Source organism: Papio anubis, chromosome 4, assembly GCF_008728515.1.
Source record: "Papio anubis isolate 15944 chromosome 4, Panubis1.0, whole genome shotgun sequence".
Lineage (NCBI taxonomy): Eukaryota > Metazoa > Chordata > Mammalia > Primates > Cercopithecidae > Papio > Papio anubis.
In genome coordinates, this window is record NC_044979.1 from 25,707,451 (window position 1) to 25,723,216 (window position 15,766).

The 15,766-nt window shown below is 39.0% G+C and overlaps 1 protein-coding gene across 2 annotated transcripts in view; it reads left to right on the forward strand.

Annotated features, from left to right (window-relative positions):
* The window catches only part of CHCHD3 (coiled-coil-helix-coiled-coil-helix domain containing 3), a 293,839-nt gene that overhangs the window by 228,569 nt on the left and 49,504 nt on the right, over positions 1–15,766 (forward strand). For both annotated transcript variants that reach the window (XM_021936280.2, XM_031665149.1), the window contains one exon: positions 12,231–12,301. In XM_021936280.2, coding sequence (XP_021791972.2) covers positions 12,231–12,301 — 71 coding nt within the window. The remainder of the gene's footprint in view (positions 1–12,230; positions 12,302–15,766) is intronic.

Genomic DNA, 15,766 nt, shown 5'->3' on the forward strand with positions numbered 1-15,766 from the left:
GTGATTTTTAAATTTATGTCTGGCTCCTTCATGATACCGTAAGTTTCATAAAAGCAGGGCCATTTATCTGTTTGCTCACCATTATATTCCAAATTCTTGGCCCCGTGTCTGGCACAGACCTTTAGTATTAAAAGAATTTAAAAAGTGACAAATAAAAGGAAACTTAGAATGCCAAATGAGTTTTTGGTGCAGTTGTTTATTTTAATTGCCCAGATGAAGAAACTGAGGCATGAGATAATGTAACTAAGGTTATCCTTGTGTAGTGGCAGGGCTGTCAGTGAATCTAGGATTCCTATTCTAATTAGAAAACCAAATCAAAAAAAAAAAACAAAACCTGAGACTCTAATTAGTGAAGTTTCTAAAGCTCCTGGAATAAAACTAGAAATGCCAGAAGAAGCTCTGAATAGCTCTGTTTCTTTATATGAGATATAGTAAAGATGGAAAGAAAGGGTAATTATAAAAGCAGTTTATTAATTTTGCCAAGGCACCCAGGAGACAATGGGGTTTTCATGAAATGTGACTTCTCAGAGATGGTAAGATTTGATGCGAGAGTTAAACATGGCTTTGACATTTTTTAATTCTTCCTGTTCTTTGTTGGAAAAGGAGAGAGGCAGAAGGAAATGGAGATTCCTGACAAGTGAAGCATTACTGCAAAGGAGAAAGATGCTTCTAGTGTGTCATTGCATTTGACTTTATTGAAGTTATTCATGAGGTGTACAAAAAGCAAACATCTTAGGGCTTACAGAGGTCTATTCCTGATTACGTTCACCCTGTCTATCATAAAAATAGAATGACTGACATTAGAAGTAGATTTTTCTCTTGTTTAATAAAAGGCTGGCATGGTGGCTTCAGTGTCATAAGAGCCTCAGGCACCTATTGTTCCACTGCAGCACCCTAACACAGGCCTTTGCTCTTTAAGGTCTGCTTATGTCCCAAGATGGCTGCTGGAGCTCTGGCCATCACATCAACATAGCAGGCTGGGAAAAGGCTGAAAAGATCCCCTGTCAGCTTAGATCAGCTCCCTTTAAGCAGCCTACTGGGAAGTCCCATATAACACTTCTGCTTACAGCTCAGCCTCACTGGCGGCAAACTTGGAATATTAGTTTTGTTTACCATATATCTAGCTTAAAACTAGGGTTATCTAAGGAGGAAGGAGAGATTTTAAGATAAACTAGTGAGAGTCTTGTTTCCATAGGGAATCTTAATTTGTCTTGACTGTGGAATGTAATAGGATTTTTGATTCGTTAGAAACTGCTAACTTGGTTATTATTGATTACTGGTGACATGGATTTGAAAAAAATAGGGCTGAGACAAATTATGATTCACTTATCCATATACACAAATGATTATTAGCAGAAATTTAGGGATACGCAGGATAAATAACTAGGTTTTCAAGTTCAATGCTTACATAAAACAAATAGCAATGCTGAGTGTTAGATACATGGAGATGCAGTTTGAATTCATCACTTGATGATTGTTCTTCAGGTTCATGTATAGTTGCATAGGTAAATGAATGGAAATCCATGCTCTTTGGATTACCTAGGGAGTCAAGGTTGCTGGCAGGAATGGTATTGTGATGGACAACCTCTGCCTTCCACAAGGAGAAACCAGGCCCTATGCCAAGTACTGAACTTACATAGTCCCATTGATACAGTCATCCTGAAAGATAAAGTCCTCATTTTAGATGTTAAAAAGCGCGACTCAGTTTAAATAACCCAAACCATTCCTTAGTGTACCTTTCAGAAACAGAATACTGGATCTGATATGCTGTGAATCTGAACCGATGTTGGCAATTTGCAAACTATTTAAATTAGCTTTGATTTTTCTGTCTAAGGACAGCATTCTCCTGGGGGTGTTGAGTAAAGACGGAGGGTAGGGGATAAAAGGAGAGAGTTCAGGGAAGTGGACTCAAGGCCATAGGTTTAAGAAGTTTCAGTAATAAAATATTAAGGTTCCAGCTACTCTGTTAGAAGGCTGCTTTTCTTAAACCAAGAATTTCAAATTCCTTCTGCTTTTCTGCCCACCTATAACCGACTTCAGAGTATAGACAAAAGAAAGGCAAAATTCAAACCAGTCATTAGGCTTTCTGATAGAATAAACATTAAAACTTCTAGATAAACTAAATTTGGACTGTTACTGATTTAAAAAAAAAAACCATAGCTTTTAAAGTTCTGGTAAAAAATGTAGTTCCATTGCAAAGTCAATCTCTTGATTCTGTGTAACTCTGTAAAAATAAAGAATGGTTGACAAGTCATGAACTCCTTCTGAACACCTGATGCCACTGAGTAAATAACTGTTTGAGAGCTTCTGTGCCTGGAATTGTATCTGCGCAGCAATTAATGCAGCATTAAATTGGGTCCCCAAGTGCTTAACTCTCACCTTTGAAAAAACATACTTGCCTACATCTAGCTGATTCTATATCATAGTTCCTGGGCGAGGATTATAACCAAAAGTATGATTAGGACTTTTGAATCTGGCTACTCAACAATGAGAACTGCTCTTATTTGACATTGGTGTTTGTGCACCCTGGACCTTTGTTGGAATTAGCTGTTGGAATTGGAAGTGTCACCTAGAGTGACACTTGTGTTTGCATGTGTTGTAGGAGGAAGAAGAGGCCTACAGTTGTTAGCAGTAACTATAGACCAGTTTAGACACAGGACAGTCTCACCTTCAGCCAGTGTGGTGTTGTACCTTGAAGGTACAGAACCACACTTGTTCCTGCCACCATTGTCTCAGTGCTGAGGATCTGTGGAGTTGCCACCATCCTTGAATGGACAGGCAGTCATCTTGTTGTTCTTTTCTGGGAAATAGTGTCAGGCCACCAGAATTTAAATTGTACCTCAGCCCTCATGTGTTCCATAGTCATGCCTTAATCTCCATATGAAGCATTCTGTAATAGAACTGACAAGAGCCAGTTACATTTTTCTTATGACCTCTTTGATTTGTTCTTTTCGTACATGCGACGGGTATGATCATACTAGTTATAATAAAACAGAAGATTCAGAATCTGAGAAAATATTTCACGTATACTATATGTGTATGTGCATGTTTTCTTTTGATCAAATTTAGAACTTGAAAACAGATACTTTTCAAATCTAGCAATAATGTGTATCTGTGCGTGTGCATTTTAATATATCCTTTTAAAAGTGAGACTTTCTGAAAATGGAAAATGGCAGTGTATCGCACGTTCAAAATCCTGGGCCACGGCCAGCCCAAAGAAACTCGGGAATGATGCCCACTCTTGTTGATTCCCATTTCCTTCCTTACGGTCTAGAAACTTTGTTCTTGGGGATGAAGATACCAGATGGGTAAATCCCTCCCATCCCCCAAATTAGTTTAAGGGATATTGGAAAGAAATATTGGAATACTTGTATCTAAAATCAACCAGTTTGTTTTGTACTTAATTTTGTACTGTCAGCTCAGCTCTCTGTGGCAGGTACAATAAATTCGCTCAGTAAACACCCATTCCAAATTCTTTCTTCTTCTTTACCCTAGAAGTGAGAAAACAAAAATAATCAATTTCCTAGCCTCCTTTGTAGCTGGGATTCTCAGCCTCCTTTGCATGATATAATTGTAGCCGAAGGGATGGAAGTGCAAATCTCTGGACCTCCCCCTTCCTCCACCCTGAGGGCATGGGCATAATAACTGCAGGTGTAGTAGTACCTTGAACCATGAGGACAGAAGTCAACTGCTCAGGGTGGCTACAAGGGAAGACAGAAGAGTGGGGCCTAGTTATTTGTTGATACACTTGGATAGTTATATCAGCCGTGAGTTTCCCATCCAGATTTCTTATTACACAAGAAAAATAAACCCCTTACTTGTTTAAGCTACTGTTTGGAGCTTCAACTGTTACTGTACTATTATTGTAATTGAACACATCTTAAGTGATACACATTTCCTTTTTGTGGTAGCATTGCAGGCTGAAGTGTTTGTCAATTTGTAGTGGATATAATAAAGGTAGTATTTATTTTCATCCTCATTATAACATCATTTACTTTAGACTTGTCTCTGTCCCATCCTGTTTTAAATATGAGCAACAGTTGAAATGCTGTTTAGAATTGCAGGTGTCAGTCTTAACATTATTTCTGTGAGTTTGTGTGTCATGTACTTTGCTGAGTGCTCTAGGTATAACAATGAATAGGACAAGATACCTACCCCTAGGGAGCTTGGAGTAGGTGGGGACCACCCAGAAATACATGTTGTTGGTACACTGTGGTAAGTTATAAAAGTCTCTTCTTGGTAAGAACACAGAGAAAGAGCATAATCAGTTAGCTTTTACTGTATAATGAACCGCCACAAACTTAGTGGCTTAAAACAGCTACCATTTTATTCACATCCTGATTCTGCAGGTTACCAATTTGGACTGGTATCAACTGGGCTCACTCCTGCTGAGTTGGCTGAGGTTTGGCTGCTCTAGGCTGTCCTCACCGTAGATAGCGTGTAGTCTCTCTTCCGCTGGCAGGCTAGCCTGGGGTGATTGACATGGCACTGTTCAGGGTTGCAAGAGAGAGGCCCAGGTTTGAAACTGGCACACCATCACTGTTGTCATATTCTGGTGCCCAGAGCAAGACACAAACACAGCCCAGACTGAAGGGGTGGTGAAGTAAACTCCACACGCTCATGATGAAAGAAGCTGTGAAGTCATGTTGCTGGGGGCACGGATATAGGAAAGAGTAAAGCATGGTGGCCATTTTTGCAATCTACCACCGGGTTCTGAGAGAACAGGGGAGGGTATAGCAACAATTTTCTTAAATGATTTCATCTCAGATTTTTAAAATTCAAGATAATAGCATGCCCTTCTTTATTAGTACTGAATAAAAGGTGATACCATCAATCTTCATCAGTTTTGGAATCATCTTTCAGTATTGCCAATTACCTGTTGAACATCAGTTTAAAAAATAACCTATAAGAAAATACCACTTTGAGAAAAGAAAAGTTGCATGCCAGAAAGTGCAGGATTGACATGTGGTTGGACTTTTCTTTAATCTGGCATTTCTTATGGACCACTTTAGGAGATTCTGTTTCCTCAAGATGCTCCGTGAGCAAATCAGTTTGAGAATCATGAACAGTAGTTCTCATCCTAGAGATTCACACTGCAGAGTAAAAATCAAGGCCTTGGGAAGTCTTGGCATTGAAGTACTTTCGCTGTTTAATGTAGTTAACTGGATTTCATTAGTGATAAGGTCAAATGTTATTGGTTTGATTTTTATTTGGGCTGGTTAGTTAATGCCATAGCTATTAACGCTCCTGACACTGGCCCACTATTGTCTTCATATTTCCCATCCATCTTGAGGAACAGAAAAACAGAACAGGTAAGCAATATGAGCAACATTCACCAATGTCTGGTTAATGGAAGAAAAGGCTTTTGTTTTAAAGATTTAAATTTTTATTAAAATGGCTTTTTTAAAAAACCACCCCACCCATACTATACAGTTTTTTTTTCCCCTGTTCAAATAATTTTTAATAATAGTTCCCATTCCTAAGTCCCTGGTGCTACAAAGAGTTTTACATATATTACCTTATTTAATCCCCAGAGTATCCTATTAGGTAATCATTATTACACTATTCCTGTTTTACAGAGGACAAGTAACTGTTGAGGTTAAGTAACTTACTCAGTTTCACAAGCGTAGGGCCATGATTTGGCCATCTGGCTCCAAAGTCCGTGTTCTTAACCACCGTGCTGTACTGCTAAGAAACGCCCACCTAAGTGCAGAGTTCTGTGGACAACATATACATATGTTTTACAGGAATCATATTAAAAAGTATGTACAATGGAGCCTTCAGTCTCCCCACACAGTTTGTTGCCTGTGTTTTCAGTAATTGATCCATGGTGCCTTAGATTGGAATGTGTTTTAATACAGAAAATCAAAATACCTATTGTTTCCAGTGATGCCTTGTCTATTAAAATAGGTGACAGAAATATCTTCCAAATATAGAGAATTATATTGTTGTTTTAGATACAGTTTACCTCCTAGGAGCTTACTTGGCTTATCTTTGACAAGGATGTGCAAGTCTTTATCAGTGCTAAGACATCTAAGAGGTACTGTCATTCTACTTTAAATTTATGAGATCTACCTTCTCAAAGAGTCTTGGTGGAAAACATGTTTTATGCTTATATCAAACAATAAGCCTTTCTTATTGAAAGAAATTACTAAAGCACACCTTTGATATTTGAATTAAATCACATTTACCTGCCACAAATTTATATTAACAGTACCATTGGACAAATCATATCAAGTATTTTTTTTTTCTGTTTGTAGGGCCGGACAATATGCAGAGTGAATATGAATGAAGATATTTTTTATTTTAGGCTGTAAAGGACCTTATAGGCACAGAAGTGATATGTTGTTACACACAAAAAAAATGATTATTCATTAGAGACTACCTTGTAAGGTCATGGACATCTTTCTTTCTCCACTTTTTTTTTTTTTTGAGACAGGTCTTGCTCTGTCGCCAAGGCTGGAGTGCAGTGGCACAGTCTTGGCTCATTGCAACCTCTGCCTCCTGGGTTCAAGCGATTCTCATACGTCAGCCAGCTGAGTAGCAGGGATTACAGGTACCCGTCACCACACCTGGCTAATTTTTGTATTTTTAGTAGGGATGAGGTCTCACCATGTTATCCAGGCTGGTCTTGAATTCCTGGCCTCAAGTGATCCGCCCACCTTAGCTTCCCAAGGTGTCGGGATTACAGGTGTGAGCCACTGCACCTGGCCCACTTGTTCTTTTTAGTTCTCTTTTTAAGGTCATCTTAACAGGATTTCTTCCCCACTCCATGTACTATGAGTAATTCTCTTAACAAATTTGGGAGGGAATGTACACATCTTCTTTGGAAATAGGAATGTGATTGTTCCTTATTTGAGCACAGATCATACAGGTCTTACAATTCAGCTATTAGTAAATGATCAGACAAATTGATACATATCCTACTACAAACTGTAGGGTTAACCAAAGAAAACAGTTATAATGATGACATTAAAGTAACAGTCATCTATAAATAATAAACAAGATAGCAGCATGTGCAACCTGTTACCATCTCAAGACAACAGAGATAACAAAAGCAACCTTTCTGAAAATAGTTGTGCTCCTACCTCTCAGTACCCATTCAGGGTAGGAACATTGTGGTGTTGCTAGGCAATGTCTGAAGACAGAGTTCTTGGAGCAGTTTGGGGTCCACCAGTGATCTGCCAGCGACATTGGCAGAATCACTAATTTGGAGTACCTTTGTAAAGATTATAGCTATATTTAATTATGAAAAGTGGTTATTTGCCATCATTCTTCTAAACACTGATTTTTTTCACTTTGAATGGCAAGCTAAATACTATGTTATTCTCACATTGTTCTAGAAACCCCGTAGTTTACAAATTTAGTGTGTGTGCTCAGAATCACCCAAGCTGCTTGTAAAAAATGCAGCTTCCTGGCCCCATCCCCAGAGATTCAGGATGTGGCCCAAGACTCTACAGTTTAATAAGCTCCGTAAGTGACTCTGAAGCAGGTGGTCCATAGACCTTGAACCAAGGGCTCACAACAAAAATTAGCTGGGTGTGGTGGACGTGCCCCTGTGATCCCAGGTACTCGAGAGGCTGAGGCAGGAGAATCACTTGAACCTGGGAGGTGGAGGTTGCAGTGAGCCAAGACTGTGCCACTGGACCCCAGCCTGGGCGAAAGAGTAAGATTCCATCTCCAAAAAAAAAAAAAAAAGAAAGAAAGAAAGAAAGAAAGAAATTATTGCACCATCAGAACACTACAGTAATCATTGCTGCAAACAGGACTCACCAGTGGATACCAAAAGGTGATGGACAAAACTTTGAGAAGAAACAGAACATTTGCATAGCCTCGAAGTATCTCCTGCAAGATATCAATTACAGGAAGGAAAAATGGTAGCTTTGTTGTGGAGAATCCCCACAGACACCACTTTAATCAGGTAATCAAGGTCAACATCAATAAAAATATCTGTTGCCATAAAGTAGCCCCTGAAATCAGGCAGGAGAAGGGCATATTGCTTCTGTAGAATTCTTCCCAGTAGTGCATAAACTCTAACCATGAGAAAACGCCAGATGAGCCCAAATCACGAGCCATTCTACAAAATATCTCACCAGTATTCTTCAAAGTGTCAAGGTCATAACAGACAAGGAAGACTGAGAAACTGTCACAGATGAGAGGGGTCTAAGGAGCCGTGGCAATTAATACAACATGGGATCCAAGATTAGGTCCTGAAACAGAAAAGGAACATTAGTGGGAAAACTGGAAATAGCTGAATTAAGTCTGTAATTCAGTTACTACTATTGTAATATTGTTAAATCATTACTTTTGATAATTGTATCATAATTATCTAAGATGTGGACATAAGGGGAAGCTAGGTGAAGGATATATGGGAATCTTTTGCCTATTTTCTGTAACTTTAAATTTTTTTCACAAAAATGAAGACAGTATATTTGCTTAGTATTGTGTATACCCTGCAACGGTTTAGTATTCAAGAATATGTAAAATCCCCACTTAGCCAACATCTTCAGGACGTACCCACCCTGCCCAATATACTTTTATATTCTAGCCAAATGAAATCTTGTATTGTTAGCCCCTTTGGAGGGAAGTAGGAGTAATACAATTTTTGTCTGTATTATAAAATATTTAATTTTTTTTTTTTTTCTCGAGATGGAGTCTTGATCTGTCACCCAGGCTGGAATGCAATGGCGTGATATCAGCTCACTGCAACCTCCACCTCCTGGGTTCAAGTGATTTGCCTGCCTCAGCTTCCTGAGTAGCTGGGATTACAGGCACGAGACACCACTCCTGGCTAATTTTTTGTATTTTTAGTAGAGACGGGGTTTCACCATGTTGGCCAGGCTGGTCTTGAACTCCTGACCTCGTGATATGCCCGCCTCAGCCTCCCAAAGTGCTGGGATTACAGGCATGAGCCACCATGCCCGGCCTATAAAATATTTTAAGGCAATGTAACAACTAGCTGCATGCCCACACCTCATTTTTAAAAATACAGCAACCCAGCATAGCCCGTGTTCCCATACTTTGTGGCATCCAGCTCCTTTTGTGCACTTCCACCACACCACATGACTGCTGCCACTCAGAGATCATCAGTGGAACTTGGTGTTTACTCTTCTTGTTCATTATTTTTCGCTTTTCAAATCTTAGCATAAGGTGCATCCTACCGATCAGATCTACCACTTTTTTGCTCTGCATGTTTGTCTAATTCATTCCTTTACTCTGTAGATTTTTGCTGTACAAATACCCCGTATTTATCCATTCTCTCACTGGAAAACAATGAGTGTTTTTTGTTGGGTTGGTTGTTTTTTTGTGTGTGCTTTTTTTGTTTTTTTGTTTTGTTTTGTTTTTTTGAATAGGTTCTGTTCATTTGTAAAAGTGTCTTCTGAAGCCAAAGGAGATCTCTACTCTTTCTGAACTACAGTAACACTTACTATGACTTCTAACTCGGCATTTGTGACTTTCCATGATAATAATTGTTCTTTTCTCCCATGTTAGATGGAAAGTTTCTTGAGGGTCTGATTCCCAAAGATAGATGTTATTAGCATAATAAGAATTTAATTTTCTTTCACGAATAAGCAAATACTTAATAAATTAAACACTGTCTACACATAGGTCTTGAGAATACTTGTGTTTATTCCCTTGGTTGTTACATGATATTACCTCTTGGGGACTTTTCTTTGTTGGAAGGATTTTATGCAATGTGGGAAACTGGTCACTGAGGTGGAAGTATGGAGCATAAATAAAGCCTAAAGCTTTAATTTGAGAATTATGTGCTAAGTTTTCAAGCAACACAGGTACTGGGTTGTGCGCGCACGCGCGCGTGTGTGTGTATGTGTGTGTTTTAACATCCTATAGGAAAGTTGACAAAATTAGTAATAATTTTACCTGCATTTGTCATGGCAAAGCAGAGAGGAACTGACTAATTTGTATTATGGCTTTTGTGCACATTCTTAATAAAATGTGTAATATTTACCATTTAGAATTTTTACCATTTAGAATCTATACCTAGAATGGAATTACCCTAATTATTTTCCTCCAAAATTATTTCATTCAGATGTTGATGTTACTCTGTGAAAACATTTAACAGATTTCACAGCTCTCTTGCCTATCTCATTTGATTTCTTCAACAGCTTTGGCAGAAATAAGCAGAGCTAATATTATCATCCATACTCGACGGGTTACACTGGAAGGGAAGCTGGGGGAGATTAAAGACTCCCTCAGGGTCACAGAACAGAACCAGAAACCAGATCTTTCAACTTAGTCCTGTCTCTGTCCAGATATTACAGTTCCAGTGCTTAAAGTAAGCGAAAGTATTAATTAAGATATTATTGCTTAGCCAGCATTTTAATAGATAGTTCAGTAACATAATACCCACTCAACATTTCGTTAGAGTAATTTGGGAGTTTCTCATCTTTAGTGAGAGTAACTATTGTTAGTGATTAGTAACTGCCTTTTTGCTACATTCTTTGATAGAAGAATTCAAAGGAAAGATTACGCCGAACATTGCAAAAGCGTGTGTTGTGACTGGTGTGTATTTTAAAGGGAAGAAAATCTTACAAGTGAAACAGATAGGAAGGTGTGACATAATGTTAAGTATCTGAGATGACAAATGGTTTTTTGATAGCTTGAGACCTACAGAGGAATTAAAACCTCTCGGCATATAGACAAGTGCAGTTGATCACTCAAATTGCAATTTTATAAAATGCAGCAGCAGTACACTTAGAATATTGTCTTCGTGTCAGAAATGCACCTTTGTGCTTGAAAATGATAAAAAATTACAATCGATCCTTACAACTGTTCTGTTCATCTTTATTGATCAGGTGCAAGAAAGATAAATCGTAGCCCAAATAAGATTATAGTAAATGTTAGCATCGTAGGGGACTATAGGTTGATAGAAAGCCATTCATCATCTCAAATGGTGACCTGTCCATGGCTCTAGCCACCCTGAGTCTGCTGTCTAATCACATACCTATTGATTTTATCTACATCCAAGAATCCTGGATGTGACTGTCATTGGACAACCTAGATTGTTAAATGCAAAGGGGTCGCTGGTGTGAAGAGGATTTCACTTTCATTTTTTCACCAACCAACAATGATTTATTAAAAAATAAATGATCCCAAGCCATGCATGTGAAACCTGAGTGATTAGAGAATGAAAGGTACACAATAGACCACTGTATTGTGGTGGTGTTTTTGTTGTTGTTTTTTAATGCAGTGCATTTTGCAGGATATTTCATTGAGTCTCAGGGCTCATGGGGTCATTTAGGCCACCTCCTGCAATAAGACCAGTTTCAGTGTAGCTAGTCAGAATGGATAAATTTTGCTGCCCTAGGAAAGGCATTACTTTGCCACTGCATCTTGGTTTATGTTGTTTATATGTCCATTCATGTTAATAGTGGAAACATTTTTTGTTATTAAAATTATCTCAATCTGCCCCCTTGTTCCTACTGATTAGTTATAAATGTTGCTGTTCTTGTGGTCATATGGAAATGATAGAACAACTTAAACTCCATAAAGAAAACTTTTTTTTTTTCTTTTTTTGAGACGGAGTTTTGCTCTTGTTGCCCAGACTGGAGTGCAATGGCTCCATCTCTGCTCATCGCATCCTCCACCTCCCGGGTTCAAGTGATTCTCCTGCCTCAACCTCCTGATTAGCTGGAATTACAGGCATGCGCCACCGGTTTCTCCATATTGGTCAGGCTGGTCTCGAACTCCTGACCTCAGGTGATCCGCCCAACTCGGCTTACCAGAGTGCTGGGATTAGAGGTGTGAGCCATACATACCATCTTGATGACAAAAATATTGTGTAGAAAGAAATGATCTTTAATATCCTAGTAGGAACACCAGTGGAATAATAGGCAAATACGAATATGTGTGAATTTCAGTTTTTGATCTCAGGCATCCTTTGATCTTACAAGGGTAGATTCCAAATGATGGCGATCTAAAGAATCTTTCCAGAATGTTAGAAATTTTCTCCAGAGGATCAAATGATAAGGAATCGTAACTGTGAAAGTTTACTCTGTAATTATAATTGGCATGTACCAACAACTCTACTGTTATTTAAACAAGTAGCTTTCCATGTGTTTTATAATTATCTATGCCACCTTTACAAGAAAGCCTTCTACTGCTTGAGTGGCTGAAACAAGGTTTTATGTATTTTTTGAAGTTGTAAATCTTCCACACGTTTTGTCATCTTGGATAGTGAAACCTTTGCTATCAATCTTTGTCCACAGAGCTCGGAGTTCTACAAAGTCACCACTGAACAGTATCAGAAAGCTGCTGAAGAGGTGGAAGCAAAGTTCAAGTAAGTTTTTAATGGTATTGTAATTATTTACTGTTCTTAACAAGATGAAAGCACAATTTTAGTGCTTTTTACACAGGACATAGTTTGTTATATGGCACTCTAGAATACTTGGAAGAGTTTGAGGGTGGTTGACAGGGGGTCATGTTATCTGCTAAACTGGAATTCAGATGCCGAGAAAAAGGCATTTGATGAAAGCTTGCTGCAAATCAATGTATTTTATGAACTAGGGGGAAATCGAAATTAATGGTAATAGAATTTTCATTTGTAATAATATATAAAATAGAATGCCCTTGATTATGGAGGTCATGTTAAATTGCTACTCTACTAAGGGAAACATAGAAACCATTCACTTTTGTATAATAAAATGATGGGCATGTCCCGATTTGGGTGTCTGCCTTTCTCATGGTTAGGCTGTTTTCATTTCTTCACATGTACCTTGAAAGCCTTTAAATCATAGACTTTACCTGGCCCTTGATTATGAAGGTGATGTTAAATTGCTACCTCTCTTAATCCTTGGAGTGTTTAAATGAATGTTCTGTAATTGATGGATCAAAGTGTCCGTGACCCATAGCCTTGTACTTTCCCTTTGCTGCCAGTTCTAACATTAGGTAAGAAGACATCATTCAGAATTTTTCTAAGTATATAAATATTCCTATTGTGTAACCCCTATTAGTAGCACATGTGCAAATTAGTGAAGCAAAAAAAGTTGTTGTGACAGCTTTAGTTGAAAGATTGCATAGGGCTTTGACCTCCTTCCTTGCACATGTTTACAAGCATTTGATAAAATGATTAAACCCTAAGGTGGAATTCCTACTTTCTGCTACAGTACAATTTGTATGGTAATGGATATTAGTGTTACTGTAATGTGGATTCAAATAAAATTTTTTTAAAATTGAAGATGGTTTGAGGTTTATTTAAAGAGCCAAAACCCTTCAGCCTTCCTTAGTGAATTATCTCTTTGGAGGCAGCAGAGAGAGACCTTCTAAGGATGGGCCACAAGTCTCACTATGAAAGATTAACGTGAGATCTTAAGAGTTTAGACATATTAATAGAACTGGGTATAGATTTTTTTAAGTTACTCTACATATCTTATTTTAAGTTAGGTGTTTATTTTTCTCCCTAATGATATAGTGACTTTTTTTTTTTTAAAGTAGTAAACTTTTTTTTGTCTCTATACCATGAGAACCTTTGAGTTGGCTCCCCGAGTATTTCTTTATTCTAAGACAATAGCTATAAAAACAACTAAATTTAGGATATGTTAGGGATCAATTTTGACTAGAGTGATCTGTGAAGTTTTCATAAAGAAGATGATTTTTTAGTTGAGCCTTTAAGAAGAGTATTGAGTAGGTGGACGGGAAAGACATTCAGAAGGAAGACTATGCTCTATAATTGGTGGGTGACAAAGCAGTGGCTTGAATCAGAGACACTTGCGCAAGATAAAGCTGGAAAGGTCAGTGGGTCATTAGCTGCTGGGCTGTGAAGTTTGGTCTTCATTGAGCAATGAGTCATGGGAAGATGTTTGACCAGATGAGTGCTCTGATTTCTGGGCTCCTAAAGGAAAAGTAACCTGACAGTGGATGTGGGGTTTAGTTGGAGGTATGAAAAATAAGAACTCGAAGAATGAGATAAGGCGCGGTGGCTCACACCTGTAATCCCAGCACTTTGGGAGGCTGAGGCAGGAGGATCGTGACCAGCCTGGTCAACATAGTGAGACCCTATATCTACAAAAGAAAAACTTAAAAATTAGCCAGTTGTGGGGGCATGTACTTGTGGTCGCAGCTATTGGAGAGGCTAAGGTGGAGGATGGCTTGAACCCAGGACTGCAGTGAGCTATGATTGTGCCATTGCACTCCAGTCACAGAGCGAGACTATGTCTTAAAAAAAGAAAAAGAAAAAAAAAATCAGATGGGAAGTCTCTACAAGTGCAAGAGAAAAAAGAAGTTGTTGAAAGTTTAGACATGGCGCCAGGCCTGATGGCTCACGTCTGTAATCCCAGCACTTTGGGAGGCCAAGGCAGGCAGATCACTTGAGGCCAAGAGTTCAAGATCAGCCTAGGCAATGTGTCAGAACTCCATCTCTACTAAAAATAGAAAAATGAGCTGGGCATGGTGGTGCATGCCCGTAATCCCAGCTACTGAGGTAGCTAAGGCTAAGGCAGGAGAATCGCTTGAATCCGGGAGGCAAAGGTTGCAGTGAGCCAAGATCATGCCATTGCATTCTAGCCTGGGCAACAGAGCAAGACTATCTCAAAAAAAAAAAAAAAAAAAAAAGATTAGACATGAATTAGTGATTGGTTGGTGTATTAGTTTGCCAGAACTGCAAAGTACCACAGACCGGGTGGCCTAAATAACAGAAATGTATTTTCTCACAGTTCTGGAGGCTAAAAGTCTGAGGTCAAGGTGACGCCAGGGCTGGTTGCTTCTAGGCCTCTCTCCTTGGCTTATAGGTGACCATTTGCTCCCTGTGTCTTGACACAATCTTTCCTCTTGTGTCTACATGCTAATCTTCTTTTCTTACGAGAATCCAGTCATATTAGACTAAAACCCTCCCTTGTGACCTCACTACAATTTAATTACCTCCTCAAAGCCCCTCACCCCAAATACAGTCACATTCTGAGATACTGAGCAGTGGACTTAGGAATTTTCAGGGCACACAGTTCATCCCCTAACATTTAGATAAAAGGGGCAAAAGAACCAGAATTATGAGGTTAGCAGATTGGAAAATCAGTGGAGAGTGGATTTCATAGAAAAAGATAGTTCTGGTTTTAGATGGAAAAATACCTGTCCTGAAGTTCTGCCCAGCTGCTGTGTCATTTAGCCTGAGCTAGGCTTGGGGAGCGAGAGGCCATGGGAAGCACAAAATTGACATCATGATGGCTGACCTCCTGCAGGTCAGCAGGGCCCTGTAAGTTAGGCTTTGTTTTAAATAGAACCTCAACAGCATCATTTTGTCTTACCTATTAAATATTATTCAAGAATAATTAATAATCTGGCCAAACTGTGTAGTAAGGAATTGGCCTTGGCCAAAGAGAAGTCTGGATTTTGTACCAAGCTCCTGGGAAATTATAAATCCTTGGAATTTCCTAAGTGATAGAAATTGTTTTTCTCAGCCAGGCATGGTGGCTCATGCCTGTAATCCCAGCACTTAGGGAGGCCAAGGCAGGCAGATTGCTTGAGCCCAGGAGTTCGAGACCAGCCTGTCCAACATGGTGAATCTCTGTCTTTACAAAAAAAATACAAAAATTAACCAGGCGTGGTGGTGCATGCCTGTAGTCCCCAGCTACTCTGGAGGCTGAGGTGGGAGGATCACCTGAGCCTAGGAGGCAAAGGTTATAGTGAGCCAAGATGGTAGCACTGCCTTCCAGCCTGGGCAACACAGTGAGACCCTGTCTCAAAAAAAAAAAAAAAAGAAAAGAGAGAGAGAGAGAGAAAAAAGAAATTGCTATTCTTGCTGGGCCCCTTGGAC